The sequence below is a fragment of the Plecotus auritus genome, assembly GCF_963455305.1.
Source record: "Plecotus auritus genome assembly, chromosome: 7".
NCBI classification, from domain to species: domain Eukaryota; kingdom Metazoa; phylum Chordata; class Mammalia; order Chiroptera; family Vespertilionidae; genus Plecotus; species Plecotus auritus.
In genome coordinates this window covers 97,214,777-97,241,315 of record NC_137774.1, presented here as the reverse complement: position 1 = coordinate 97,241,315, position 26,539 = coordinate 97,214,777, and the positions used below count along the sequence as shown (strand labels likewise).

Here is a 26,539-nt window from a genome sequence, read left to right as displayed (position 1 = left end):
TAAGACATTTTAAAAAAAGTTTTTATTGATTTCAGAAAGAGGAAAGGAGAGGGAGAGAGAGATAGAAACATCAATGATGAGAATCATCCATCAGTTGCCTCCTGCCTGCCCCTTATTGGGAAGTGAGCCCACAATCTGGCATGAGCCCTGACTGGGAATCCAACAGTGACCTCCTGGTTCATAGGTCAGTGCTCAACCACTGAGCAATACCAGTCTGGCTATACTAATTAAATTTAAATGTAGCCAAGGAACTCACAATATCCAAATTCATTAAAATAATTCATAGAAGAATTTCATTATAAATAAAATTGCAATGATATGATTTTATGAGGAAAAGGCAGTTTTGTTTTTAAATGAACCCACTCCTATACTGGCCAAACCCCACTAAATATAAATAAGAGCACATAACTACATTTTTAATACTTTACATAAAATGGCAAAGAACATTTTGTTTTTAGATGACATATCTGTACAGTTATGGTCAGAAGTGAATTTTCCCTAAGATATTAAAACCTGATAAAACCACTGTTTCATAATAAGCTTAATTAACTCAATTGATGATAACTGAAAAACTAACAAAGGCAGTACTCAAATATTACAAATCAATTCACTGATTTCATGCAAAGCATATTGAGATCCTTATATACATTTTGGGGGTTTGTGTCTTTCTTTTGTTTTTCTTAAATGAAGCTTTCTTTGGCTCAGATAATTATTCTCTTCTACCCAGAAAAATGAGCTCTAATTTTAAACAGGTATTATTAAGTTCCACCAAAATAGGCTTCATGCAGATGTATTTGTTAAAACATCCCTTTATTGACTGTGCACAGTTATTAACAATTCACATTTCATTTTATCTATTGAGAGGAAGAGCATTTATTCCTCCATTAAAAAGTTAAGCCCTTGGGGCAGCAGCAGGGATGTAGAGCCTTCTTCCTATAAATGGCACTGTCCAATGAATGTGAAATATTTCCATATTAATACAAATAACAAGAGAAAAAGAAATAAAACAAATGGATTTCTGCCACCCTCCCTGCCAACATACTCCTCTTATTTTATAAAATGCCAAAGGTAATCAGTTTTCACATTGGTACTTCCATCAGTCAGAAGAGAAATGTCAACACTTATTTGGCACCACTATGTTCAGAACCTTAGTAGGGCTGTGTGACAGTTGACAACAGGAGTACAAGGCCATGGTCACTTCCTTGGGAAGATGCCTTCTGGACAGCGAGGGTGGAAAATCACGAGGGCTTTCATCAGCCTCCAGTACCTTGCTGCTCAAGTTTCCGGAGCTGTTTTTCAAGTTTTGAGATGTTTACTCGATGCATCATCAGAAACTCGCCATTCAAATGAAATACAGGAATGTCAAATTTATACCTCTCATACCAAGCAGAGTTTTCTGGAAGTGTGATGTCCACCTCCTGTAAAATAAACTGAAACAGAGACAGAATAAAGCGCTCTATTTTTGAGAACATGGAATGATGCAATAACTTCAGTGACAAACTGATCCTGAGACTGGTTCTAACGCTCAGAGGTTTTTGTTATGTTGTTTGTTTGTGTGAGGTCCAAAGTAATCTAATGTCCCTGATTTTCACAACTTGGTTGATTTCATTATATTCTGTAACTCCAGATTTTGCTACCTTTCTGTTATACCTGTCACATTCAGCATCCAGGCACTACTCCGTTCCCAATGAAATAAAATATGTCCTCACAGGGAAACTTCCTGAGAATCAGGAAAGACATGTTTTGGTTTTAAAAAATGTCATGCTTTACTACAAGTGAACCATGGAAATGACAAAATAAGAGAAAAGGAATAGGGACAAAAGTTTTGAAAAAGCATGAATACAGCATTTGATATTTAACTTTGACTCAGATTAAGAGTAAGGAAACAAGTACTGCTCAGAGAAACACCTAGGATAGTGATTTTTTAGTTAGTTAGTGGAAATTAGCACTAACATCTCTCTGAAAATTAGAAAGAAAATGTAAGTGAAAAATTATTTACTCTCTTTTCCTAAAAAAAGGATCCAGATACCTTATATCCATTCCATATACATAAAGCCACACTGTACAACATTACCCTGTTTTTATAAGGCTCCAGTACTTCCTTAGCTTCATCACAAAGGGGACATGGATCCTACAGGAAGAAAAAGTAAAGCCATTAAACCCAAGAATGGCAGCAACCTGACAAAAAACACAGAAGCAGATTGCAAGTATTTTAACAGATTGTTTTCTACACTTTCATTTCCAAAATAAAACACTGTCATAGAATCTTATAAACAGCTAATATTTCATAGTAAATGGGCTTCCAGCATTTTTCAATTGTTATATTTTGATTTGTCTCCATAAATCAATCTACCTCTCTAATAAATTTAGATGTTTACATTTGTTACACGTGTGTATATACACATAACATATATGTACATAACATATGTATCTATTTATTAGATATATATTACAGGTAGATATGTAGATACATATGTACATATACACATACACAATACATTTAGATGCTTACATTTTTTTTGTCACTGGCTTCATCTAATTGATAGCTGGGAAAATTATTTTTCACTGATCTGTACTCCAAGGAGCACCTTCCTGGCCTGGCTGACATCACCAGAGTGGCTAAAAGTCTGCTTTGAATGGGGACACTGAGCTTTGCCAGCCTGTTTTTCCTAATCCACAGGAGCAAACCCACTAGGATAGAGTTAGATAGTGAGTGTCCCATCTTTAAAAGGGAAAAATATTTCAGATGATGAATGTACCAACTCTTTAATGTCTTGTCTCTTTCTCATTGTAAGTGTCAGCGATAGGTTCCCAGATAATTCTCCACCTGAGAAGCAAGCACATTTTAGTGCCTGTTGTTGTTTGTACTCTAACCACGTAGTGGAGGAGTCTGTTGAGAATGCTATGGATAGTTGGCAGATTTTAAAGGCTTCTCAGGCCTAGACTTCATGAATAGGAACTAGCTACAGGTTCTCTTGCAATGAGCTAAGAATATACTCAACATTATTGGTGCTTATATAAAACTAGTGGCCAGGTGCACGAAATTCGTGCACAGGTAGGGTCTCTAGGCCTGGCTGGCCATCAGGGCCAATCTGTGGGGCAACCAGTGGGGTGGTCAAGGGGCCCCCACTGGCACCTGCCTTAGCTGGCCTGGCACCACCTGCATGCTGGCCCTGCTCCCTGCCGCCGGTCACCTCCCTCTGCGAGGCGACCGGCGGCAGAGTGAAGGCCCACTGGCACCTGCCTTGGCTGGCCTGGGGCCTGTGAGCGGGGGCAGCTCCTGCATTGAGTGTCTCACCCTGGTGGTCAGTACGCATCATAGCGACTGGTCGTTCCACCGGTTGTTCCGCCGTTCAGTCAATTTGCATTTTAAACTTTTATTACATAGGACTAGAGGCCCGGTGCACAAATTTGTGCACGGGTGGGGTCCAGCTGGCCAGCCCTGATTGGGGCTGATCGGGCCAGGCTGGCCCGGAGGAGGGGCTTCATGCGGTTGGTGGGCTGGCCCTGCCCCCTGGTCAAACTCCTGGTCAAGGGGACAATTTACATATTAGCCTTTTATTATATAGGATCTCCTTTTTAACATGACAGGAAGAGATAAGCTGTTATGTAAAAGAAAGGCCCTTTCTCCAGCTTAACTCACAGCTTTTTTTTAAAACCAAGATTTAATATATATTTATTCCTAACACATGAAACCTATAATATAAAGATTTCATACTGAATAAATTATATTCATTAAGCAAAAAAGGAGGAATTTACATCAAGTTTTAGCTAGATTGTTTGACGTACAAATACACAGATTTTTATCACTGAAAAAATTTCAATTGTGTTTCTTCATCAGGAACTTCAACTGAATGTAGAACTTTTCACACCTCCATTAGAAAAAAAACAAAAACCCAGAAAAAAATAACAACCTATAAGTTGATTGGCTGCTGAGACAGAAAGGGCTTTTTACAGACATGTATAGCATTCTATCAAGAAGGGTGATATCTGGCAAGAGATTAAATAGCTGGGTCTCACTTTGTGTAGGCCATCACTTGTTAACTCATCATACTAGAAAGAGGAAGCTGGGAGGGGGACCAAATTGTGGGGATCCAAGGGTATGTGCAATGTACATCATATATATATGCACACATGTCCAATGGTATGTGCAATGTACAATACCATATCTATTCTCTCTCTCTCTCTCTATATATACACACACACACACACACACACACATATATATATATATAAAGGCAGTGACCGTGATGACCGAAACAAGTGGTCACCATGCAGTACTAGCATAGATATATAGACACAGGTAAAGTCTATAAGTGAACTAAGACTGAACAAGACAAATACTTGCCTTCATGGAGCTCACACTGTAAGGTTAGGTCAGGGATGAGAATTCAAAATTGCCACCAGCACAGACCTGAGGTGCTGCTTCTCAGACCGGCCAGAGATACACCTGTAGCAGACTGGGGGCGTGACTGAAAGGCTGGTGCCAATGTGAAGGTGGGGCCGTTCTGGATTTCCCAGAGGAGTCAATGGCTGCCTAGGAGGCGGAGCTTTTGACGCTGACTGGCATAGAAACCGACCAATCAGAACCAAATCTGGGTGAACTGTGAGGAGCCAATGGCTGCCTAGGAGGCGGAGCTTTTGACGCTGACTGGCATAGAAACTGACCAATCAGAACCAAATCTGGATGAACTGAGAGGAGCCAATGGCTGCCTAGGATGCAGAGCTTTTGACGCTGACTGGCATAGAAACCGACCAATCAGAACCTAATCTGGGTGAACTGTGAAGGCAGAACCTAAGGTAGGGGCTGAGGAGGGGTTTTAAAGGCAACAGCTGTTTGGTGTAAGGTGTAAGAAAGCAGTTCAATTTTTTAATAACTGGTTTGGCAGTACAGTGCATATGGAAGGCTGTCAGTCCAGATATAGGAGTTATGTATTTTTGTCTGCCAAGAGCATCTCCTCCTGCTGAAAAAGGCCTTTCCCCACCATTTAAGCAATCCTATCCTATATAATCTATCTATACTAATAAAAGGGTAATATGCTAATTAGACCAGGTCGATCGGCCATCTTCCAGACATCCGACTTCCTTCTGGACAAAGCCATGGTGGTGGGGGCTGAGGCAGAAGCAGTTAGGGGCGATCAGGCCAGCAGGGGAGGGCAGTTAGGGTTGACCAGGCTGGCAGGGGAGGACAGTTTGGGGCAATCAGGCCAGCAGGGGAGAGCAGCTGAGAGCAACCTGACCAGCAGAGGAGGGCAGTTGGGGGCAACCAGGCCAGCAGGGGAGGGCAGTTGGGGGCGATCAGGCCATCAGGGGAGGGCAGTTGGGGGCGAGATCAGGCTGGCAGGGGAGGGCCATTGGGGGCGACCAGGCCAGCAGGGGAGGGCAGTTGGGGGCATTAGGCAGGCAGGCAGGCAGGTGAGTGGTTAGGAGCCAGTGGTCCTGGATTGCGAGAGGGATTCTGACTGCCGGTTTAGGCCCAATCCCATAGCAGCCAGACATCCCCTGAGGGGTCCTAGATTAGAGAGGGTGCAGGCCAGGCTGAAAGACACCCCCATGCACGAATTTCGTGCACTGGGCCTCTAGTATATATATATATACACATGCAGCAGAACAGTTGCTGCAGCTAAAGGTTAAAACTAGTTCTAAGAGGTGCTTTCAGGGTTGGTTATTCATACAATGAAGGAGAGAAAGAGGTCAGGGTGTTGTAGGTTCACACATGATACTCTGGGGTAAAAGCCGCCCCCCTTTTTTTCTCCTTTACATTTAACTAAAAACATTTTAAAAAGCTTGCTGCTAACCCATGATTTTTCTCATGCCTATATGAGACATTGTTATTATAGTATGTTTACAGTATCAGGTGCATAGTACAGTACGAGAGGGTTTATATTCTTCTGCACAGGCCTCACCAGTGAATAGGGTCTGTCCACACCTGTGAACTTCTCAGTTCTTGCAAGATTGTGAATGTACAACAATAAACATACACCTTCAGCAGCCACCATTTTTTTTTGTCCTTCAATGTGTTTTTTTTTCTCCTTGTTTTTTTTATAACCATTGAAAAGTTATGAAATGTGGTAGCCTATTGATGGAAGGACTATGAAAGCTATTTTTATCTTATATTTCCCCAAACTCACTGTAAATGACAGTAACTTTAGTTGAAATAAAAAAGTCTTCTGTGTAGGCAGAGCTTTGTTTTTTCAAATAGGGTGCAGTCCTGAGACTCACAGCTTATTTCAAAATAAGGACCCACATCATCAAAAGTCAGTTTTCCTTCAGAAGGATCTTTCTGGCCCTAATTTCCTGGTTCAGAGAATTAGGCTCATGTTACTATTAGCATTATCAATAAGCAGATTATGAATAGTCTGTGATGTGTTGAGATAATCATGTTGACATTTTCTGAGAAAGTTTAAAAAAGTCAACAGAAGTTCTTAAAGGAAAAACAAGAACAAGCTAAATAGCAGAAATACTATATAACTAACATTTTGCTTTTATAATAAAATACTTTAATAGAGCCTAGATGAGGATTTTTCTTGTTTTGTTTTTAAAAGCTGGTGTCCATAGAAGTATGTGCAAATTATCGTGTGTGGGTGTGGGTGTGTGTGTATGTTTATGAGAAAAGGTCCATCAAATTTTGAAGAAGTCTATGAACTGAAAAAGGGTAAGACTCAGTGGTCTGGACCATTCAAACATCCTTGTCTAGGATTTTGTATGGCACCAAGAGAGCATTTATTTACTCTAGCCCTGAAATGTAATGAACATTTGTTGGATTGGTTTGTCCACTGCTCACATCCCTTTCTTGTAGCAAGAATGCTGTAATTTTGCCTCACAGGAACTGCTCTCAGCATGTGGTGGACTCCATCCCTGAGCAACAAGGCAATCAGCACATCCTAGCCCTTTGGCTAAAATGGAATGGCTCAGGGATTGGGCTGATCAGAACCAATAGATAGCTATGAGGCTTTTGTTGGTGTTTCTGATACCCAAGCTGTGAGATCTGGGGCTTGGCATCACTGCCATCATTCATGAGAAGAGGCAGAGTCAAGACAGATTTAACCCAGAGGATGTGGAACTGAAGAGATTGGCAATTACTTAGTTTCAGAATGAAGCAATCCCTGAAACCAGACCAAGCCATAAAATCCCTTTTTTGTTTAAGTCACTCTGGGAAGTACTTTTTATTATTTCTAACTGAAAGAGAGCTAATACTGTGCTTTTTCTTTGGATTGTGAACTCCTGAAGGTGAGAGTGATATTATATGCCTAATGACACATATAAAGGGTTCAGTACAAAATTTAAGCTGAATGGAAGATTAGTGTGTGTATTTTTGCAAATGTTTTCAGCTAACTTGGCTATTGCTCAAACTGAAAAAATAGTGCAGAATTGTTAGGCTGAATGACCACCATTTGCTTTAGGGATTATTTTATTTTTGTGGTTAATTCTCACATGCATTTCTCATATGTAGACACAGATGATGAAATAGTTTTGTTCCATAATTTCCAACAGTGCAATATATATTCATGGATATGAAAAGTAGTTTAGAGTAACTATTCTCAACGAGATATTAATTTTTAAAAGTTTTTAAAGCTTTCCCGTTAGATAATCATCAGATATTTTTAAATTGTTAAAATGCCCGAATTCTGAAAACTCTATTAAACACAATGCTTTTTTTTTGTTTGAATTGCAGTATTACTCACTAAAGTTAATTCTATTACCCTGCACTTTATTTCTTTTTTTGACTATAAATCACACAAAATAATGTTAACTAGCAAAAGAAAATCAGCAATGCTTGTATTATAAATTTTAGGGGGAAAAGCTCTTAAAAAATTTAAATTACTTTTATACTTTAGAAGTAGTGTCAGGGATAAGAAAACACAGTCAAGCCTCATTATTTGTGGATTCTGTATTTGTGAGTTGACCTATTCATTAAAACTTATTTGTAACCCCAAGATCAATACTCATGGACCTTTAGTAATCATTCACAGACATGCATGTGCACAGAACAGAGCAAATTTTGAGTCACATTCCAGCTGAGATTGAACAAGATGATGCTCTGCCTTCTTGTTTCAGCTCATATGTGTAAACAAGCATCCTTCTCATGATCTGTTCAGTGCCATTTATTTTTTATTTTTTGTGCTTCCTCTTAATAGTGTTGAAGTGCTGTTTAATGCTTCTAAGCACAAGAAGGCTTTGATGTGCCTTATGGAGAAAATAATGTGTTAGATAAGCTTTGTTCAGGCAGGAGTTATAGTGCTGTTGGCTGTGAGTTCAATATTAATGAATCAACAATATGTATTAAACAAGGTGTCGTTAAACAGAACAAGGTTATGTACTGATTGATTGACAAAAATGTTAACAGAAGCTCATAGGAATCTAACCCTGTATTTTTCCTAGGAACAAAGGTCCAGCATTTGCTAATTCAGGGTTTTTGGTGACTTTATAGAACATAACTATCCTATCTAATAAAAGAGTAATATGCAAATTAACCATCACTCCGCTATACCCACAAGCCACGCCCACCAGCCAATCAGGAGCGAATATGCAAATAAACCCAACCAAGATGGCTACAGCCAGAGAGAGCAGGAGGGAGGCTTGGGTTTCCCTGGCAATGGAGGAAGCCAAGCTTTCTGCCTGCCCTTGCCAGCCTATGCCTCCACTCAAGGCTACAAAGTTTCAATGATAGAAGATACATAAATCCAAACAGAAATGGCTGCCGCCACAGAGTAAGCAGAAGGCTTGGCTCCGCTCCAGGCTGCAAAGTTTCAATTGTAGAAGATAAATAAATCCCAGATACCAGGGCCTCCGCTTGGGTCGCCAGGGGGCGTGGCCGGCCTGCAAACCACCACAGGCCCCTCTCCCTGGCCACCCCATGCGTCAAGGAAACCCCCACCCTGATCTGGGACATCCTTCAGGGCAAACCAGCCGGCCCCCACCCATGCACCAGGCCTCTATCCTAGCTAATGAAAGAGTAATATGAAGATTGACCATCACTCCAACAAACAAGATGGCTGCCCCCATGTGGTCAAAGATCCTGCCCCCATGTGGACACAAGATGGCCACCACAAAATGGCCAGCAGGGGAGGGCAGTTGTGGGCGATCAGGCCAGCAGGGGAGGGGAGTTGGGAGGGACCAGGCCTGCAAAGGAGGGCAGTTGTGGGCGATCAGGCCAGCAAGGGAGGGGAGTTGGGAGGGACCAGGCCTGCAAGGGAGGGCAGTTGGGGGTGATCAAGCCTGCAGGGTAGGGCAGTTAGGGGTGACCAAGCTGGCAGAGGAGGGAAGTTGGGGGCGACCAGGCCTGCAGAGAAAAGCAGTTGGGAGGGACCCAGGCTTGCAGGGGAGAGCAGTTGTGGGGGACCAGGCCTGCAGGGGAGAGCAGTTGGGGGTGACCAGGCCTGCAGGGGAGGGCAGTTAGGGGTGACCAGTCCTGCAGGGGAGGGCAGTTAGGGGCAAACAGGCTGGCAGGGGAGCAGTTAGGCATCAATCAGGCTGGCAGGGAGTGGTTAGGGGTGATCAGGCTGGCAGGCAGAAGCAGTTAGGGGCAATCAGGAAGGCAGGCAGGCGAGCAGTTGGGAGCCAGGAGTCCTGGATTGTGAGAAGGATGTCTGACTGCCCATTTAGGCCTGATCCCGGTGGGGTCCTAGATTGGAGAGGGTGCAGGCTGGGCTGAGGGACACCTCCCCCACACCCCCCATGCACGAATTTTGTGCACTGGGCCTCTAGTCACAAATAATAAGAACTAAGTTCCAAGTGATACATTTATAAACATCATATTATAATTTGATAGTTTTTTCTTTCAATGTAGGGGTCTCAGATGACTACTAAATATATTAATTTAACCTCTAATTGTGAGACAGTGAGGTATCTGGGAGGAAATAGAGTTTCTATTGCTGATACTGAAACTGAAAAACTGAGGAACAGGTCCGAAGAATGTTTATTCCTTTACTTTACTTTCAACGTTTTTCTTCCTTATTTTCTTCACCCAATAATTTGAATACTTTATGCTTTTAAAGCAGTAATTTTATTTTTCACTCTACCTTTGTGAATAAGGTCAACACAGGCAGAACAGTCCTAGCGGCAGAGAGATTTCTCAGGAAGAGTCTAAAGGAGTACTTGGCAAATTGCATGCTATTTCCTTGAAACCAGAGCATCTTGCTTCTGCCAAAAGAAAAACAAACCAATAAACTTAGGTGCTCTACACTTTGCTCTTTATAATATGAAACAGTAAGCTACAAGCCTGTGATAGAATTTGAAGATTTCAGAATTGCTTTTTGAAGTCCAGGAGTGTCAGATGTTTGGCAAGTCTCCACCATGCCTGCACACTCACTGTATTGCAAACAAAACCAAATTTAGAATTGGGGGGGCGGGTGGGGAAATCCATACTTATGGATTAGCTGTGTAGCTAATCACTTGGTTTCTGTAAGCAAACTGCATGGGGGTTCATTTGAATACAAAATTAAATCTTACCTGCAGATTTTGCCAGCATCCTGATGATCCCCTAAAATGTGGACTTTCCTGAGATGATTTTTAATCTCTGAGATAGCTTATCTTATTAGCAAGCATTCACCAACACCCAACCACAAGAAAGCAGCACAAGTCCCCAGCTGAAGGTCGTGAGATCTATGCCCCTCTGCTGGGATGGGAAACATAGTTGTACTTAGAGGAACTATAGGGGAGAATTAGACTGAGTTAACTTGTCAGAAACAAAAATTTACTCTCAATTTCTTAAGAAGTACGTTAAAAGAAGATTGCCATCATTTTTGAAAACACACAAATATGCTAGTGTTTCTACTGGAGATATTCCAGGAAGAGCAGTTTGATAATAGCTTCATGTCAAACACTAGGCTGTGAAGGTCCCTCATGCTGCTACCTTGTTTGCCATAAGACACCCTACTTATTCCTAGTTATCCTATTGAGCCTCCATCTTTGTCCTTAAAACTACAAATATGATCATTTCACTTTTAACTGTTGAGTTTACATTTACCAATATCCCCAAGATGAATTCATTCCTGGAATTTTCATAACATCGCTTTACTCCCATCTCTTCAACTTCATCTATCACCTTCCCCTCCTTTATCTTGGCAAGTTGCAGCCACAAAGATTCTCTTTCTGTTCCTTGAATGACCAAAGATAATTCCTTCATCAGGATCTCTGCACTTGCTGTCCCTGAAGTAGCTTTTCCTTACTTGGGCTGGGCTCATGCTACCTCCTTAGAGATGCCTTAGTGACTTTCTTACAATTATTATTGGTCAGCCCACTATTCTCTTTCTTCATACTTACTATAGTTTTTTTTTTTTATCCTTTACTATCTAAAATTTTTTTCTTTACCTATATGACCCTTATACATAATGTGAGTTCTGTAAGAGCAGGTACTTGTTCACCCACTATCCCTCAAGCATCTACAATTAACCTGGCGCATAGTAGGTGTTCATATATTTCTTTGAATGTTAAAAGTATCGAAGTGAGTCTTTTCCCCCTCTTTAGTCTCACCTCTAACCCTGATCAGACATTCAGTGTGCACAGAGTCACTATTTGGCAGATGTCATATCATAACTTAAGGTTAGTGCTCCGCAGTGTCCATAAAATTGTGCGTGAGGGTGCTGCAGCTGATTCCAACCCCTTCACCACCACCTCAAGTCTCCCCCTGCGCTGCTCCACAGCAAAACCGTATTAATTAATGCTAATCCCTACTGGTTACCAGGCTTCTCAGTATAAGATTAGCCTTAAACTCATTTCAGACAGAATGATAAGACTTTAGAGAAAAACACCAATCCATATCAAACTAGAATAAAGACCACAGGACAAAAAGATTTGATCCTAATCCGTGAAAACAACAATCTTTCCTTCACTCTTAAACCCTTAGTCTTCTACTTCTCCCTAAATCTCCCTGCTAACTAAATAATCATTATTCATAAACAAGGAATGTGATGAGAATTTTGCAAGGATCTGCTACCCAGCATTACTTCAAGGTGGAAAGTATATCTAAATAATCTCATGATATGCTGTGCTACTCTCAACTAAATTAAAGCCCTGTTATACACATTTTCCATAAATTCAGAAGAATCAACAACTCTAAAAGGTGAATGTAATTGGAGACAACAGCTGTGTTGACATGGCTTTGTCAACATAGGATATAAATGAAGGGGAAAGTTGAATGTTAGCCATGTTTATACTAGGTAGTAATGTCTGCATCACTGAGAAGGCCAAATGCCATCAGTATCACATCTTTGTAGGGTATAGAGTTATGGAAGCCGTACTATATGGAGGAGAAAGGAAGTTAACAGTTTTGTTAGAGTAAAGGCAGAAAGACAGCCCTTGGAAATAACAAGAATCAGACCATCTATGACTGTGACGACTGTGACGTGAGACTACAACTAGGACCCTGAACTGCCCGACATGTTTTGGTGGAGGGATTTAAGATTTATTGATGTCTGGCTGGTAAGGAAAGGAAAACGTATTGCTTTTACCTAGCTGAGTTGAGACTGAGGTGTTAAAGCTTGAAAAAACAATTCACATTCACAATGGAAATCTGCTTCAGTATTTCCAACATGACAAAACACAGCATGTGGTCTTGGCTGTGCCCAAGACAAATAAAGCCTGTCATAGTAAACAGAGTTGCTATTCATTCCAGATTTGCTGGAATATCTGTTCAACCAACCCAGAGAGCTAAGTAAAGTCTTTAGTGATGCTACAACTAGTCTGTTTAAAATGAGTTCTTTTGTAGTGCTAATCTTCATTTCTACTTTCTGTATGTATTTAATCACTTAAACATCGAATATTTATTTACTGAGAAATACTTTAGCATTATGTAATTTTTACTATCTGCATATTTTCCAAATGCTCTAAGGCACATGCATTTTACCATATTGTTAAATTAACTTATTCCTTTATATGGTAAAATTATATTAGAGCCTGATATAAAGAAAAAGCTCCATATACCTCTCCTAGGCAGAAATAAGACATTCAGGCTAAAATTCTGAACACTGGAGTCCACTTAGTTCTAGAAATAAAAGGTAAAATGAAAAAATTATATACTCCAACTGAAACTCTATAATATGCTTCTTAGAATATTTTATTAACTCTGTAAACCCTAACACCATTGCTGTCAAAGTCACATTCACCTAGTCATGCCTTCTTGAAGTAAAATCTTAATATGGGCTACTCTGTCAATGTGACATTTTCATTAGTTCTATTATTTTTTAACAGTATCTCAGCACTATAAAAATATTCTGAAAGGCAGTCTCTGGCTGTTAGCTCATGACTGTGAGAGGACAACACCTTTTTGATTATGTCATTGAATTTAGTCATGAAATATGTGTCCTTACTACACAGAGTCATAACTTTATCCTTTGTATTTTGTTACATGCCTCTGTGATACGAGCAAAAAGAGCTGTGTTCATAATATCAAAGAATCACAATTGGGTCACCTTTGTCACATAAAAAAAAAAAAGCAAAAGGCATAAGACTGGATTTAGAATGTGCCTAAAACAAATTGCACAGCTGAACAATAAAGATGGTGACTCCTGCTGTTTCAAGTCCACTGCCGCTCAGGGGCACATCACCCTGAAAGAGAAAGGGAATGCTGGCTTTTCAACAAAACTGAGGCTGACTTCAGTGGTCTTTATAGCAGAATCAAGTACAACATGGGGGGAGGATTGATTGGACCAATTCAGCCCTCCTTGAAGTAAGATGAAGATAACTTAACTCTATAGCATTTTCCCTGTGAAGCACTGAAGGCATACCATTAAAGCAACTGATTAGAGTACAGAAAAAAGCCAGGGTCATTTGATCCTCTATTAAGGATTATTCATTTCTTGCATGAGACGCTGACCAGACTATGGCTGCACATCCCTTATATGGGACTCTTGGAGTCTTCAAACACTGTGTGTGTCTGATTAGAAGGGAAATAACATTGTTCTCGCTTGAGTAGAGAAACTGACCTTCACTGACCAGAATTTTTATTCATACAAAGAATCCTTTGGCACACCAAATCTCCAAGCTCACATAATCCCTCATCAGCAAGCCGCAGTGTTAGTTCATGTGCAAAATCAAAAGGTCTATCTAAGCCCAAGTACCACCTTGGTCATTAACAGGTAATGTTGTAGCTTCTTCAAAGAATATAATTTAAATTTAATCCTGTACTGACATTAACCAAACACTACTACCGTAGCTCTCACTGAACCTGTTCCATAAAGAGAGGCTCAGGGCTTCCATTTAGCCATTTGTGCCATGTGAGATGTTAAGTGCTCATTTCACATTCATTACCATCTAAGTATAACATTCCTATTTTTACCCAGATGACTAGAAACACACACACACCCTATTGAGAACAAAACCTATTATTTTAGATTAGAGGCCTGGTGCACAAAATTAGTGCACGGGTAGGGTCCCTAAGCCTGGTTAGTGAGGCGACCGGTGGGATGACTGGGGGGCCCCTGCTGGCACCTGCCTTGGCTGGCAGCCTGGTGATGCCCTCTTGCTAGCACTGCCCCCCCCCCCCCTCCACTGCTGGTCACTTCCCTCTGCCTGCTGGCACCTGCCTTGGCCTAGTGCTCCCCTTCCCGCGTCCCCCCCCCCCCCCCCGACCAGTTGTTCCACAGGTCGTTCTGCTGTTCGGTCGATTTGCATACTAGGGTTTTATATAGATAGATTACTGAAAGTGTATGTAATGATGTGAGGTTGCTCTTAGGGACTCTGGGTCACTGGGTTCTACTTAATCCAGGGAAACAGGGACAAATGCTCCTATGTGCATTTTGGTCAGTCAGCTAAGTCCAAACATCCCTCTCCTCAAACAAGTGGCTGCCTAGCCTGGGATCTTGGTTACAAGTTTGGAGCCAAGAGTGACAAGGAGAGGCAGCATGCAGGGATACAGATACTTTGAGATGTCAATTCTAAGGGACTAAGCAGGGGTAGAATGAGTCTACAGAACAGACACTGGGGGTCGGGGTGGAAGACCTAACCTGGAGAGGGGCCCTCACCTCAGCCCCAGGAGTCAGGGTACCTGGCCAGAGGAACTGCCTAGGAAGTGGAGCCAACTCAGACAAGATGTTGCAACAAAGACCCTGAGCTAACCACCCACTTGTGGGCTCATTTGTGCATGGCCTCATGTTCAGCTTCATTCTTTCTTTTTTTTAATTGAGGTATATTTGACATATAACATTATATTAGTTTCAGCTGTCCAATATAATGATTTGACATTGCAAAATGATCACCCAGCCCTGGGGAGTGAGCAGCCACCTTTCACACCACACGTCCACCATACTCCCTGCAGCTTCTTAGTTCCAGATTTCAGTGCCAGCAGGTTCACCACACAGCGGGCCAGAGAAACCAGTAGGGAACTAGTCCGAGAAAGGAATGACTGGTCACAGACAAGCCTAGAGACAAAAATCCCTTCAAATTATTACCGTGACTGTGGGATTTTCAAGTATCTGGGTGTGTCTTTTCCTCAGTTTGTACTCACTGGGTGTTACGTTAATTTACAATCAACACACCGCTCTGTGAAAAAGCTCTTTAACTGTTTGAAGTGTGGCCTTGCCTATTTGGTAAGATTATAGTTTAACTGATGGTATACAGCATTTAGTATATGCACGGTGCCCCCTTATCCCACACCCTTCAAATTCTCAGTAAAATTAAGCCTTTTTTTTTCTTCATTCTGGTTGGTGTTTAGCCCATTTCTTTCCCTCCAAATAAAACTTTAACATGAAGGAATCAACTCTACATACTAGTTACAAGAAACAAGAATAATGGAGAGATGTACTTCATTGGATTCAGTAGAAAAAAATTAAACTCTTTTTTAAATTTAAAAAAAAATTAAAGTTATCGGGGTGACAGGGAGTTAAATCTTAATGGAAATAATGTAAATACAGGAGAGATTACAATAGGGACATCTAATGGGTTCCTGTAAATGTTATGAGAAAGGAAGAGAAGAGCACTATGGGCTGAGATTGGAGGTGCTTTCACTAGAGTAGGATCCTAAATCATGGAGGATTTGGTTATGTAAAAAAAAGGGAAAGCACCTAAAGTTGGGGTTAGACACAAAGGTGCTGAGTAGGAATGCCGAGGTCTGTTTGATGGGAGCCACTGAAGCATTCTGAACTAAAGTGTGATGTGATAAAATCAGTTTTGGAAGACTGATCTGGCAGCATCATGCAGGATAGATTGCAGAGAAAAGGAGAATGGAGGTGGGAAAGAGTCAGGGGCCAATTATGGCAATTTAGGCGTGGGATGAGAGTCATTCATTTATTCATTCAAGTTATCTGATGTTTCCCATGTATTAGATGCTATTATAGATGCTGGGTTCAGTGGTGAACAAGAAAGCAAAGTATCTTCAACAATAAAGAATTAAAAAAGAAAGCAAAGTATCTGCCCTCATGGGGTCCATATTCTAGTGACACTAAAGAGTCTCTTTAATCCGATAGTGATAAATAGAGAGAGGGGGTGAGGGAGTAAAACAGGGTGATGTGCTATTGATAAGGCAGGTCCTTTAATAAGGTACTCTGAGGTGTTGTTTTTTATTGAGACTAAAGAAAGAGGAACATTTGAAGGAGGAGCATTTAAGGTAGTACAAAGGCTCCAAGGTGAGCACTACCTTGGCTTATTATAAAAAATAAAAATGATTGAGTGGCTGAAGTACAATAAACAAGGGGAAGAGTGGCAGGAGACAGGGTTCAAAACAGCCTCTGGGGATTGCATTATTTAAGGCCTTGTGGGCTCTGTTAAGGAACAAGGTTTTATTTTACATACAATTAGATTTAGAGGAGGGAAGTGACATGATCTCAGATACATTTTTAAAAGATCACTTTAGCAGCTGTATGAAGAACAAATTGTTGGGGAACAAGAGTGGAAGCAGGGACTCAGGGGGCTAGTGCAGTAGCCTGGGTGAGAAGGGTGTGGATGAGGGCAGAAATAGGGCCAACAAGCCTTGACAATAATTTGGATATGAGGAATGAAAAGATGATGGTAAGGACACTGCCAGTTTTTGGCCTTGAGCCTCTGGTGGGGGCTGTGCCATTTACTAAAATGAGGACAACTGAGGCAGGAAAAGGTTGAGAAATGTATGGAACCCAGATCTCAATGAGGGACAAGTAGAGAGTGGCATATACAGGTTTCGTAGTCAGGAGAGAAGCCAGAGCTAAAGATAAAAATTTAAGACTCCATCAGTTTAGGATTTGTATTTACATGTAGGAAACTAGATGAGATCATTGAAATAATATAGAAAAAGACAGGACAGATCTCTGAGGAAATCCAACATTTAGAAGTTGGGTAGAGAGGAACCAACAAAGTAGGCAGAATAAAAAGTTGGTGAGGTAGGATGCAAACCAGGAAAGTGTCATCACAGAAACCAAGGGGAGAAAGTGTTTCCAGAATGAGGGCCCATTGTCAAAAAGTGATGAGTGCTTGGACTAGAAAAGAGATAGTGAAAGAATCTGCCACAAGCCAAATATGTCTGCTGCTGCTGCAAACGAATGAAATCTTCCAACCAATGCCTACTCCTAAAATGAAATACCTGTCTGGTTCTTGCCTAATATAACTTACTAGAGGCCTGGTGCACAAAATTCGCGCGGGGGCGGGGGGGGGGGGATGCTATGCCTCGTTCTGTTCTCTTATTTAACTGAGACCTGGAGAAACTGTGCCCATAGGCTTTGGGAACCAATCTCCTCCTGATCAGGGAAGGGAAAATCACAAGCAGAAGAAATGCCATGGCAATAATCCAAAACTTCAAAAGGCCCAGAACAAAGAATTTGAAGCAGTTTAAAAATGCCAGGCCTTTAAAAAAAACCCCAAAATGTATGTACAGATCTAGGCAAAAGTATAAAAGCACTTGCTCATCACAAACTTGCTTTTCTAGCTCCTCAATCATAACTGGAAGCCTTGGCATCAGAAAGGACAGAGTAGGGAAATGGAGGGCTGACATTAGAGTGACCAGGTACTCATCCGGAAGCTGTTTGAGCATCTGTGAAGGAAAAGCACCTTTAAAAGGGAAGAATAATGTATTATTCTTTCTTACTATTAGACACAATTTAAGTGATTTAAAAAAATGTTTTAATTTTGCCTGGCTGGTGTGGCTCAGTGGTTGAGTGTTGACCTATGAATCAGGAGATCACTGGTTCAATTCCTTGTCAGGGCACATGCCTGGGTTGTGGGCTCGATCCCCAGTGTGGGTTGTACAGGAGGCGGCTGGTCAATGGTTCTCTCTCATCATTGATGTTTCTATCTCTCTCTCCCTCTCCCTTCCTCTCTGAAATCAATAAAGATTTTTTAAAAGTTTTAATTTTATATATTACAGTTCCTTTTGAATTAGGCATCAAAGTAACTTTTCCTAAAGTCAGAGGTGTTGGCATCATCCCTTCATTAATTATATTTATTTTTCAAGTGATATTTAATGGCGGACCCTCATCATCTTGTCATTCTCCTCCCTGCCCAGAAGCAGTGCTGTGTTTGCCTAGGCCTAGAGCAAGCTGACATATACCAAGTGGAAGGGGAAGGAATCTTTAGTGTAGGCAAGAGTTTGTTTTAGAATCTTTGGACCTTAGTAGTCACACTTTGCAGATCATTGCTTCAGAGGAGTCTATTCAGTAATGGGGTTGGTGCAAATTACAATGTCAGGGAAGGGTTTCCAGAAAAACATTCAGCTGAGAAAAATAGATACCAATTAAGAACAGTAATGTACTGTTACTATATACTCTCTCTTGCAACCAGAGGTCTAAAGGGGATGCTGGACTAATTCCTGTTAACACACAGGGCTTGCACATATTACACCCTTTCCTTATCTCCAACCCCAAAGACACTGACTCAGCATCTGGCCTGGGGCCAGAGAGGCATATCCTGAATTCAGAGTGTGCAACAATGTTCAGCACAATTATGACATAATGGCTGCAAAGCTGTGCCTGAAAGCCAAGAAAACCTGAATAATGTGGTTGGGCTATATCATACATGAGGGCTTAATAGAGTTTAAAAACCAATTTGAAAATTTCTTCATTCCATAAAGATAGCATTAAGACGGGGGTAAAATCATTCTAGTTCAAGGGATGAGAACAAAGTGCATAAGGAATTATGTAGACTCCTTCCCACATTATCCTTCTTAACCAAAATGACCCATTCCCTTTGAAGATATCTCTGCCACTGAATACTGACCCAGAAAGAAGGCAATTTCCTTAAAACATCTTAGTCTTATTTGTACCCAGCTAGTAATGCCAGTTTCTTTGCTGTTTAAAAAGCACACAATCCCATTTCCAAAAACAACTGTTTGTCATTCAGAATCTGTCCATTCAGGCAATGTCTTCCATTCATCACTGATACTCCATTTCCAATTCATCTTGCCCAAGAGGCAAAGTTATTCTCATTACCACACAAGACCTGAAAGATTCTCCATTTATTTTTAGCCATTTTGTAGCAAATGACTTTGGGACATTTTAATTATTAACTCTAACATTTTCTTGTACATGTGATACCAACAATACGTAGGCCTGTGAAGTATAGTGGTCAATCTGAATGTTGGAAACCAAGCATTCTTGAGGTCAGGCCCTAGCAACCCTCAGTTACATGGATTCTAATCCTCTGAATCCTATTCTGTTACTTAACAGCTAACACTGATAAAATATTTTGGAACTAGGAGGTGACTTTGCTTTATGGATAAAGAAGCTAATGTTTAACCAAAGCCTTCCATACTGCGTTTGTTCATTTCTCTATATTTTCTCCTTGAACAATGGCCTATTTTTATACATAATGAGACCAACACACAATTTTCAGAATTAAAAGGGCTCTCCAAGTTCAACCCCCTTTTTTTAAAAACAAATCTCAAAAAGCTTTATATATTAAACCTTAGAGTATACCAAATAACAGATACCATATTTGTTTAAGCCTAATTTAAGGATGGAGAAAATGAGGGAAATCTCAGCTTTGGATGGCAGAATTTCTTTACTGTAAGGATGAGGTTCTGATCTCTAAATCTAAAAACATTCGGATTAGCTTTATTTTTGGATCTGGAGAAACAAAGCTGAATTTCGATTTTTTTTTTCAGTCTTATGTCCTAAGCTGCCTACTGAATTTCTATTAAATAACAGTATCCTGGTTTGTGCCGTCCTGGTGGGTTTGAGGGTAAACTCAGATTCTGACTCATCAGAAGCAATAGAATCATGTGAAGCAGGAGAAAGTTGAAGAGTCGGGTGTCAGAAATTTAGAGCAAACTCAAACATACCAAGTTGGAGCCTCCCGGTTGTCAGCTCTTTAAAAAAAAAAAATTAAGTTGATTTCAGAGAAGGGAGAAGGAGAGAGAGAAACATCAATGATGAGAGAGAATCACTGATCGACTGCCTATTGCACGAACCCTACTGGGGATCGGGCCCATAACCCAGGCATGTGCCCTTGTACAGAGTCAAACCCGGGACCCTTCAGTCCCCAGGCCAACGCTCTTTCCACTGAGCCAAACTGGCTAGGGCGCCAGCTCTTTTCAGAGAACAGAAGAAAATGCTCCAGGCTCAGGACATCACGCCATTACACAACATGGAGTTGTTACAGGGATCCCTGACATTTCACGATGTGGCCATGGACTTCACCTGGGAGGAGTGGCAGCTCCTGGGCCCCGAGCAGAAGGACCTGTACAGGGACGTGATGGTGGAGACCTACAGCCACCTGGTGTCAGTGGGTTGTGAGACCAGCAAACCCGATGTACTCTCCAAGTTGGATCACGGAGAAGCACCATGGACAGTGGCAGGTCAACTCCGCTGTGGAACCCGTTCAGAGAGTAAAGCAGAGGGGGAGAGAGAGAGAAATATCAATGATGAGAAAGAATCACTGATTGGCTGCCTGCTGCACGCCTCCTACTGGGGATTGAACCTACAACCCGGGAATGTGCCCTGACAGAAAATCGAACCATAACCTCCTGGCTCATAGATCCACGCTTAACCACTGACCCAAGCCAGCTGGGCTGAAGGTATCAGGATAATTTTTTATTACCTTTCTTCCAATTCAAGATGTTGGATGAGTTCATTGTTCTGTTCTTTCCTAGAAATCTGGAAACATGATGATCATCTGCCAGAACACTTACAAAATGAAAGCCTACAACAATGGCATCAATGTAACACATGGGAAAATGCTGCCCATGAGAGCACAGACCATTCTCTGTTACAACAAAAACATATGTTTGACTCACATGAGAAAAGTATGAAATCAGATTTATCTTTACCTAACCAGAGGAGAAGTGATGAAATTAAGACACCCACTGAGCTTTCTGAAGATGGACAATCCTTTCTCCTTGCTACCAGTGAACAATTTCAGGCTCAAATGAAATTTTGCAAAAGCCGAAAACTCATCAGCACTAAGTCCCAACTCATCAAACCTCAGAAAAGAGAGAAGGCTCAAGTATGCAGTGACTGTGGGAAAGCCTTCAAGAAAAAGTCTTGCCTCACTGATCATCAGGTCTTTCATACAAGTGAGAAGCCACATCAATGTAGTGAAGCTTTCTCCAGAAACGTCATTCTCAAGGAACGCCAGAGAATGCACACAGGAGAGAAACCTTATAAATGCTCTGAATGTGGCAAAGCATTTCTCAAAAAATCATTACTCAGTATACATCAGAGAACACATACAGGAGAGAAATCCTTCATATGCAGTGAGTGTGGAAAAGGCTTCATCCGGAACGGCGACCTGGTTGTACACAGGCGAATTCACACGGGGGAGAAACCTTGTATATGCAAGGAATGTGGAAAAGGTTTCATCCGGATGAGCAATCTCACTGTTCATAGGCGAATTCACACGGGGGAGAAACCTTACGCATGCAACGAATGTGGAAAAGGCTTCATCCAGAAGGGTGATCTCATAGCACATCAGAGATTTCACACAGGAAAGACGCCCTTCGTGTTCAGTGAGTGTGGAAAATTCTTCTCCCGGAAATTAAGTCTCATTAAACATCAAAGAATTCACACTACAGAGAGACCCTATACCTGCAGCACGTGTGGGGAAGCTTTTGCCTACATGTCTACCCTTGTGACACATAAAAAAATACACCCAAGAGCAACACGTGGTGGCGCAGTCAAGGCGATACTTCCTCGCTCAGAGAGTTCCAGCTCATCACAGACCAGTGTTGTCCTGCAGGAAATAAACCTTGTTGATATGGTGACTATGCCGGGGCCTTCTGTGGTCCCTCAGACAGTATTAAACATCACTGGGCCTCTAGCAAACAGGAATGTAGTCTCCGTGGGTGAGCCTGAGACCAGAGGTGCGCCCTCAGGAGGATTTGCACAGGACAGCAACCTTCTGAATGCAGTGAGTGTGGTCTCACCATCAGTGACCAATTACGTGTTACTTTATGTCATAGGAAACCAATAGAAGTCATCCTGTGTGCAAAGATTTCATCAAAAAATTCTATATCAGGTTATTGTTGAGAAGTATATCCTGAGAGAAACTGTCTACATGCTGAAACTGGGAAGTTATGAGAGTCTCATGGTATGACATATATGCCCTGATACTAAGGCATACTCTGGTCTTAAGCCAAACACATAAATCAATTGGTCTGTTGCGTCAGTTGAAGAAATAAAAGAAGCTATTTGGAGGTAATAAGTGAATTTTGAAAACATGAATGGAATTTGTATCTGAAATGTTGGTATGAGTGAAAACCACTAAAATGCCAATACTGGATTGGTGGTATATGTACATGTATTTATCAATTCAGTTTCCCCAGGCGATTGTGAATGGTTAATTGAAAATGGGTGTGTCTGCCCAAACTCTTTAAGAAGTTTATATTTTGCAGAGGGACTTATGAAACAAAAGCCTTATATTGGGTCTATTTATTCATTTATAAATAGTTTTTGTCAAACACTTTCTTTGTACCTGGTTCTGTTCCAGGGCTGAAGATGCAGTAGTGATGAAAAGAGAAGAAGGTCATAGTGTCCTGGAGACAGCATGCAGGTAGTCATGTGATCTTATCTCTAAGTGGCACCTGACCACACCAGCTAATCGTGTAAGAGTATGTCAGTGTCTACACTGGTGAAATGGGCCTGGTCTTAGTTGTTCTCATTGCTGTAAGACAATACCATAGCCTGGGTGGCTTACAGAAGCAGAAATTTATTTAAATAGAACTCATTTTGGCCCTGACCGGTTTGGCTCAGTGGATAGAGCGTCGGCCTGCAGACTCAAGGGTCCCAGGTTCGATTCCGGTCAAGGGCATGTACCTTGGTTGCGGGCACATCCCCAGTGGGGAGTGTGTAGGATGCAGCTCATCGATGTTTCTCTCTCACATCAATGTTTCTAACTCTCTATCCCTCTCCCTTCCTCTCTGTAATAAATCAATAAAATATATATTTTTTTAAAAAATAAATAGAACTCATTTTGTAAATTAAAAAATTAAATAAATAAATAAATAACAGTATCCTTTCTCTTGGTTGACTGGAAGAACTACATGTTTTAAAAAAAATCAAATAATTCAATCTCATGTTCTTCCTCCTGACATTTCCCCATTATTTCATGATTAATATGAAAAGAACAGGAACAATGAGAGGAAGTTCATTTATTTCCAGTAGTAACATTCTGATTTCTGCTGCAATTTCATTGGCAAAAAAGAAGTAACAAATGCCACATGCCTGCCCAATTACAACACAAAAGTTGATTTTGAACTCCTTCAGAATGTTAGTAAAGTAGAAAAGATGATTGTGGCTTTCCTTCAATGTTATTTGGGCAACCCAGACTTAAAATAAGTCACCATATATAGGTCTTTTATCCTTAAGGCAGGACCAAACCAAGATATGAGTGCCCTAGGTAAGCTAATAATTTGGTATATCTACAAATGGATACTATTCAAATATTCATTCACTCAATAGGTGTTTGGGTGAGGAGTTGAGCATGGCAGGACTGGAGGGAGGGAGGTGGAGACAGGGCTGGTGAAGCCTTTCAGCTTGCATATTCCATTCAAAACAACAGAGGACCTGCAACGGACAGGCCAGATCTCCCTGGAAGGCAATTTGGTGACCATATGTATGGATTCTCAAATATGCCTTTCCCCATTCCAGGCTGGTTATTAAGTTATTATTAAATGCAACATTTATAACTGCATCTAGTAACTCCTTAAAAAGTTATTGTTTTATATTCTTTTCTCTACCTTGCTGCATTCCCAATGATGTTTTCACACTATCTTTTTATTTCGGTAGCATATAGTGAGTGTCTGCAATTGCCAGGCACTGTGCCAGGTACTAGAAATATAAAAGTGATTAGGATACTTTCCATGCCCTTAAGGAACTCACACCTTGGGCAGGAAAAAGTTTTACAAACAAATAATACAATACTGCAGTGATGAAGCCTCTAGCAGCCAAAATGGTTGCTACTATATATTACTGGTGAAATGCTTTGAAATCCTTGGAGATGGATACTTTCTTAAAATAGAAGGTATTCTGAATTTTGCCTCTATCTCTGGAAACCTTATTTGGGGTATGACTTGAAATAAAAAGAGAGTAAGTAATGTTTTTATGCCTCCAGTTCCCTGTGGCTATCACTGGGATAGGAAGTTAGAGATATGGGATAATACCTATGAGAAACTTAGCCAAAACCTTTTATTTTGCATATTCTTCCTCAAATGATTTTGTCCCTCAAACATGTTAACTAGGGGGAAAATGAAGTAAGCTCACTATTCCCTGCTACCTGTATAGCTACACATCTCTGGATCCAGATGGTTGCTTCCCTACAAAATAATTGCAAACAATATTAAAAATGCATGCAGGAACTATTCCAGCTGGCTTTTGGCTTCCTCTGATGTACACTCCTTGAATAAAGCAGTGGCAAGGTTAGATTTAAAATAAGAAACATAAAAAACCTTACTATCTGTACCACAGCACCATCATGCTAACATGTGGAACCTGGAGTCCTAGCATTAGAGTATAAGCCAGCTAAAGTATGCACACATTATGAAATAAAAATTTTAATAATAAAAAATAACTTATTTTTTGAAGGCATATCTCCACATTGCCTCTGGGTACTTAAGAGTACAATAGAGTCAGGCATCTGGAATAAAACAGAAATACAGTCCAATAAACCCCTAAGCTGGAAAATCCTCATTTCTATTACCTTACCTGCCATCAATCCATCTAAATAAAACCACATAGCCACATTTTCTTCTATTGATGGAGACAAAAAATATTGATCCTTCCTTGGCAGGAGGCTACTACTGACCACAGGAAGCATGAAGAAAGAAATCTGAGGAGTCCACCTGTCTAAAGTACCTACCCCACCAATCTTAATTTCCATGACAGAACCAATTTCAATTTTCATGACAGGTTCCAGGCAATTCCTTACTCCAATATTGCTAAAATCATTCACTATTTCCAGGATATACCTCTTTCCCCAAATGTTTTAAATCTCAATGTATACAGCTTCAAATACTGGTAGAGCTTCATATGCATTTTCATAAGCTATTCCTCAGATAATTACTAAGTGAGACGAATGTGGCTTCTAAGAGCCACCTCAACTTGCAGTGTCATGCACACTTGAGACATGGTTCTAGTGGCTGTGTAGTTATAGAAGCCCTGCTTACGTTAGTAAATGTGTTACAAGGGCTGGGATATGACAGATCCCACTATCCCTGCCCCAAAGAAGCTGAAAAGCTTAGGGTCAAGTTGGGCCATACTGTGAATTTTTTTAAAAGTGTTCTAAAATATGAAGTACTATATAGAACTTTCTATTAAGAAACAAAAATAATAAAGATAAATTTTATAGAAGAAAGAAACAAGAATAAAGATCACCCAGGTCAAAAACTCCTTGTTTTTGTTAAAGATAAACTTAGAAACAGGCATTTGCCTTTTCATGTTAGTAATAATGTAGATGGAACTTTTCTACTTCTGGACTTACTAGAAAATTGCATGAGCTGGTATTTGTCGGGGGTAACTGGCAAGGCTCAGTATTTGTTGAGAACTGTACAGTCTCTGACTTATTATCTCACTGCTCAGCACCCAAAGGGCTGCGTTTGCCCAATAAAGCGGAGAGGAAGTCCAGAGAGTATTGCATCTTTCAACCTTTTCACCCCCAATTAAAGGTCAGCATGGTTGCTCAAAAGTATTTATTTAAATCAAGAGTCATCTCAGCAGCCTGCCCACTGAGATTATACTGCCATTTCACCGAAGTTAATTAAACCAAAGACGGGTCATCTGTGAATCACTGTAAATAGCACGAAGTTGAAATGTTTCCTGCTTTCTCTTAAAAAGCTGCCTTTTCCCGCCCGTTATTTTGTTCACTTCCCAGAGCGCCAACCCGCGAGAAAACACACACACACACACACACACACACACACACACACACACACGTTTATAATCCCTACACCCCCTCTGGTGGTTCATGGTTTTATGGCTCCCGGTTTAATTAAAGTTTCTCCTAAGACACTGGAAATTGGCCGTGTGCGCCCCTCTCCCGCCCGCGGCAGGCTCAGTGCAGTGGCCCGCAAGGCCCACCTCGGCTGGGGGGTCACCGATACCCACCTGAGCCGCCGCTTCCGCCTGTGTCGCCGCTTCCGCCCTGCGCCCCGCACTTCCGCCCGCCAGAGCGACCCAGCGCCAACCGGGCGCCCCGCACTTCCGCC

At 41.2% G+C, this 26,539-nt stretch overlaps 2 protein-coding genes across 5 annotated transcripts; one reads left to right on the top strand and one right to left on the bottom strand.

Moving 5' to 3' along the window:
- Nucleotides 1-26,539, bottom strand: LOC308254901 (glutaredoxin-like protein C5orf63 homolog). 4 transcript variants are annotated; one of them, XM_080681485.1, is made up of 5 exons: nt 26,439-26,539; nt 10,023-10,143; nt 2,075-2,131; nt 1,375-1,430; nt 1-1,289 (listed from the first exon to the last, which is right to left on the bottom strand). In XM_080681485.1, exons 2-5 carry the CDS (start codon nt 10,134-10,136, stop codon nt 1,115-1,117), a joined length of 402 nt encoding a protein of 133 aa, XP_080537611.1. In that variant the 5' UTR covers nt 10,137-10,143; nt 26,439-26,539; the 3' UTR covers nt 1-1,114. The 4 variants fall into 4 exon arrangements, with proteins under 4 accessions (XP_080537611.1, XP_080537609.1, XP_080537610.1 ...); XM_080681483.1 differs by adding an exon at nt 20,541-20,708 and having other exon boundaries at nt 1-1,430; nt 26,439-26,478; XM_080681484.1 differs by adding an exon at nt 20,541-20,708 and having other exon boundaries at nt 1-1,418; nt 26,439-26,478.
- LOC308252723 (uncharacterized protein) lies at nt 21,268-22,311 on the top strand (the record flags this gene model as incomplete). The annotated part of the gene is made up of 1 exon (XM_080677463.1): nt 21,268-22,311. The coding sequence occupies one exon, from the start codon at nt 21,268-21,270 to the stop codon at nt 22,309-22,311; it is 1,044 nt and encodes a 347-aa protein (XP_080533589.1).

Bases quoted from the DNA above. Each gene is read 5' to 3' on its own strand.
- LOC308254901 (XM_080681483.1), bottom strand. From the start codon at position 20,686: ATGGTGCTTCTCCGTGATCCAACTTGGAGAGTACATCGGGTTTGCTGG. The intron at 2,132-10,022 runs GTAGAGTGAAAA...TTCTTCCTGTAG, and splicing joins TGTTGACCTTATTCACAAAG to GATCCATGTCCCCTTTGTGA. The intron at 1,431-2,074 runs GTAATGTTGTAC...TCTCTGTTTCAG, and splicing joins TGGAGCCTTATAAAAACAGG to TTTATTTTACAGGAGGTGGA.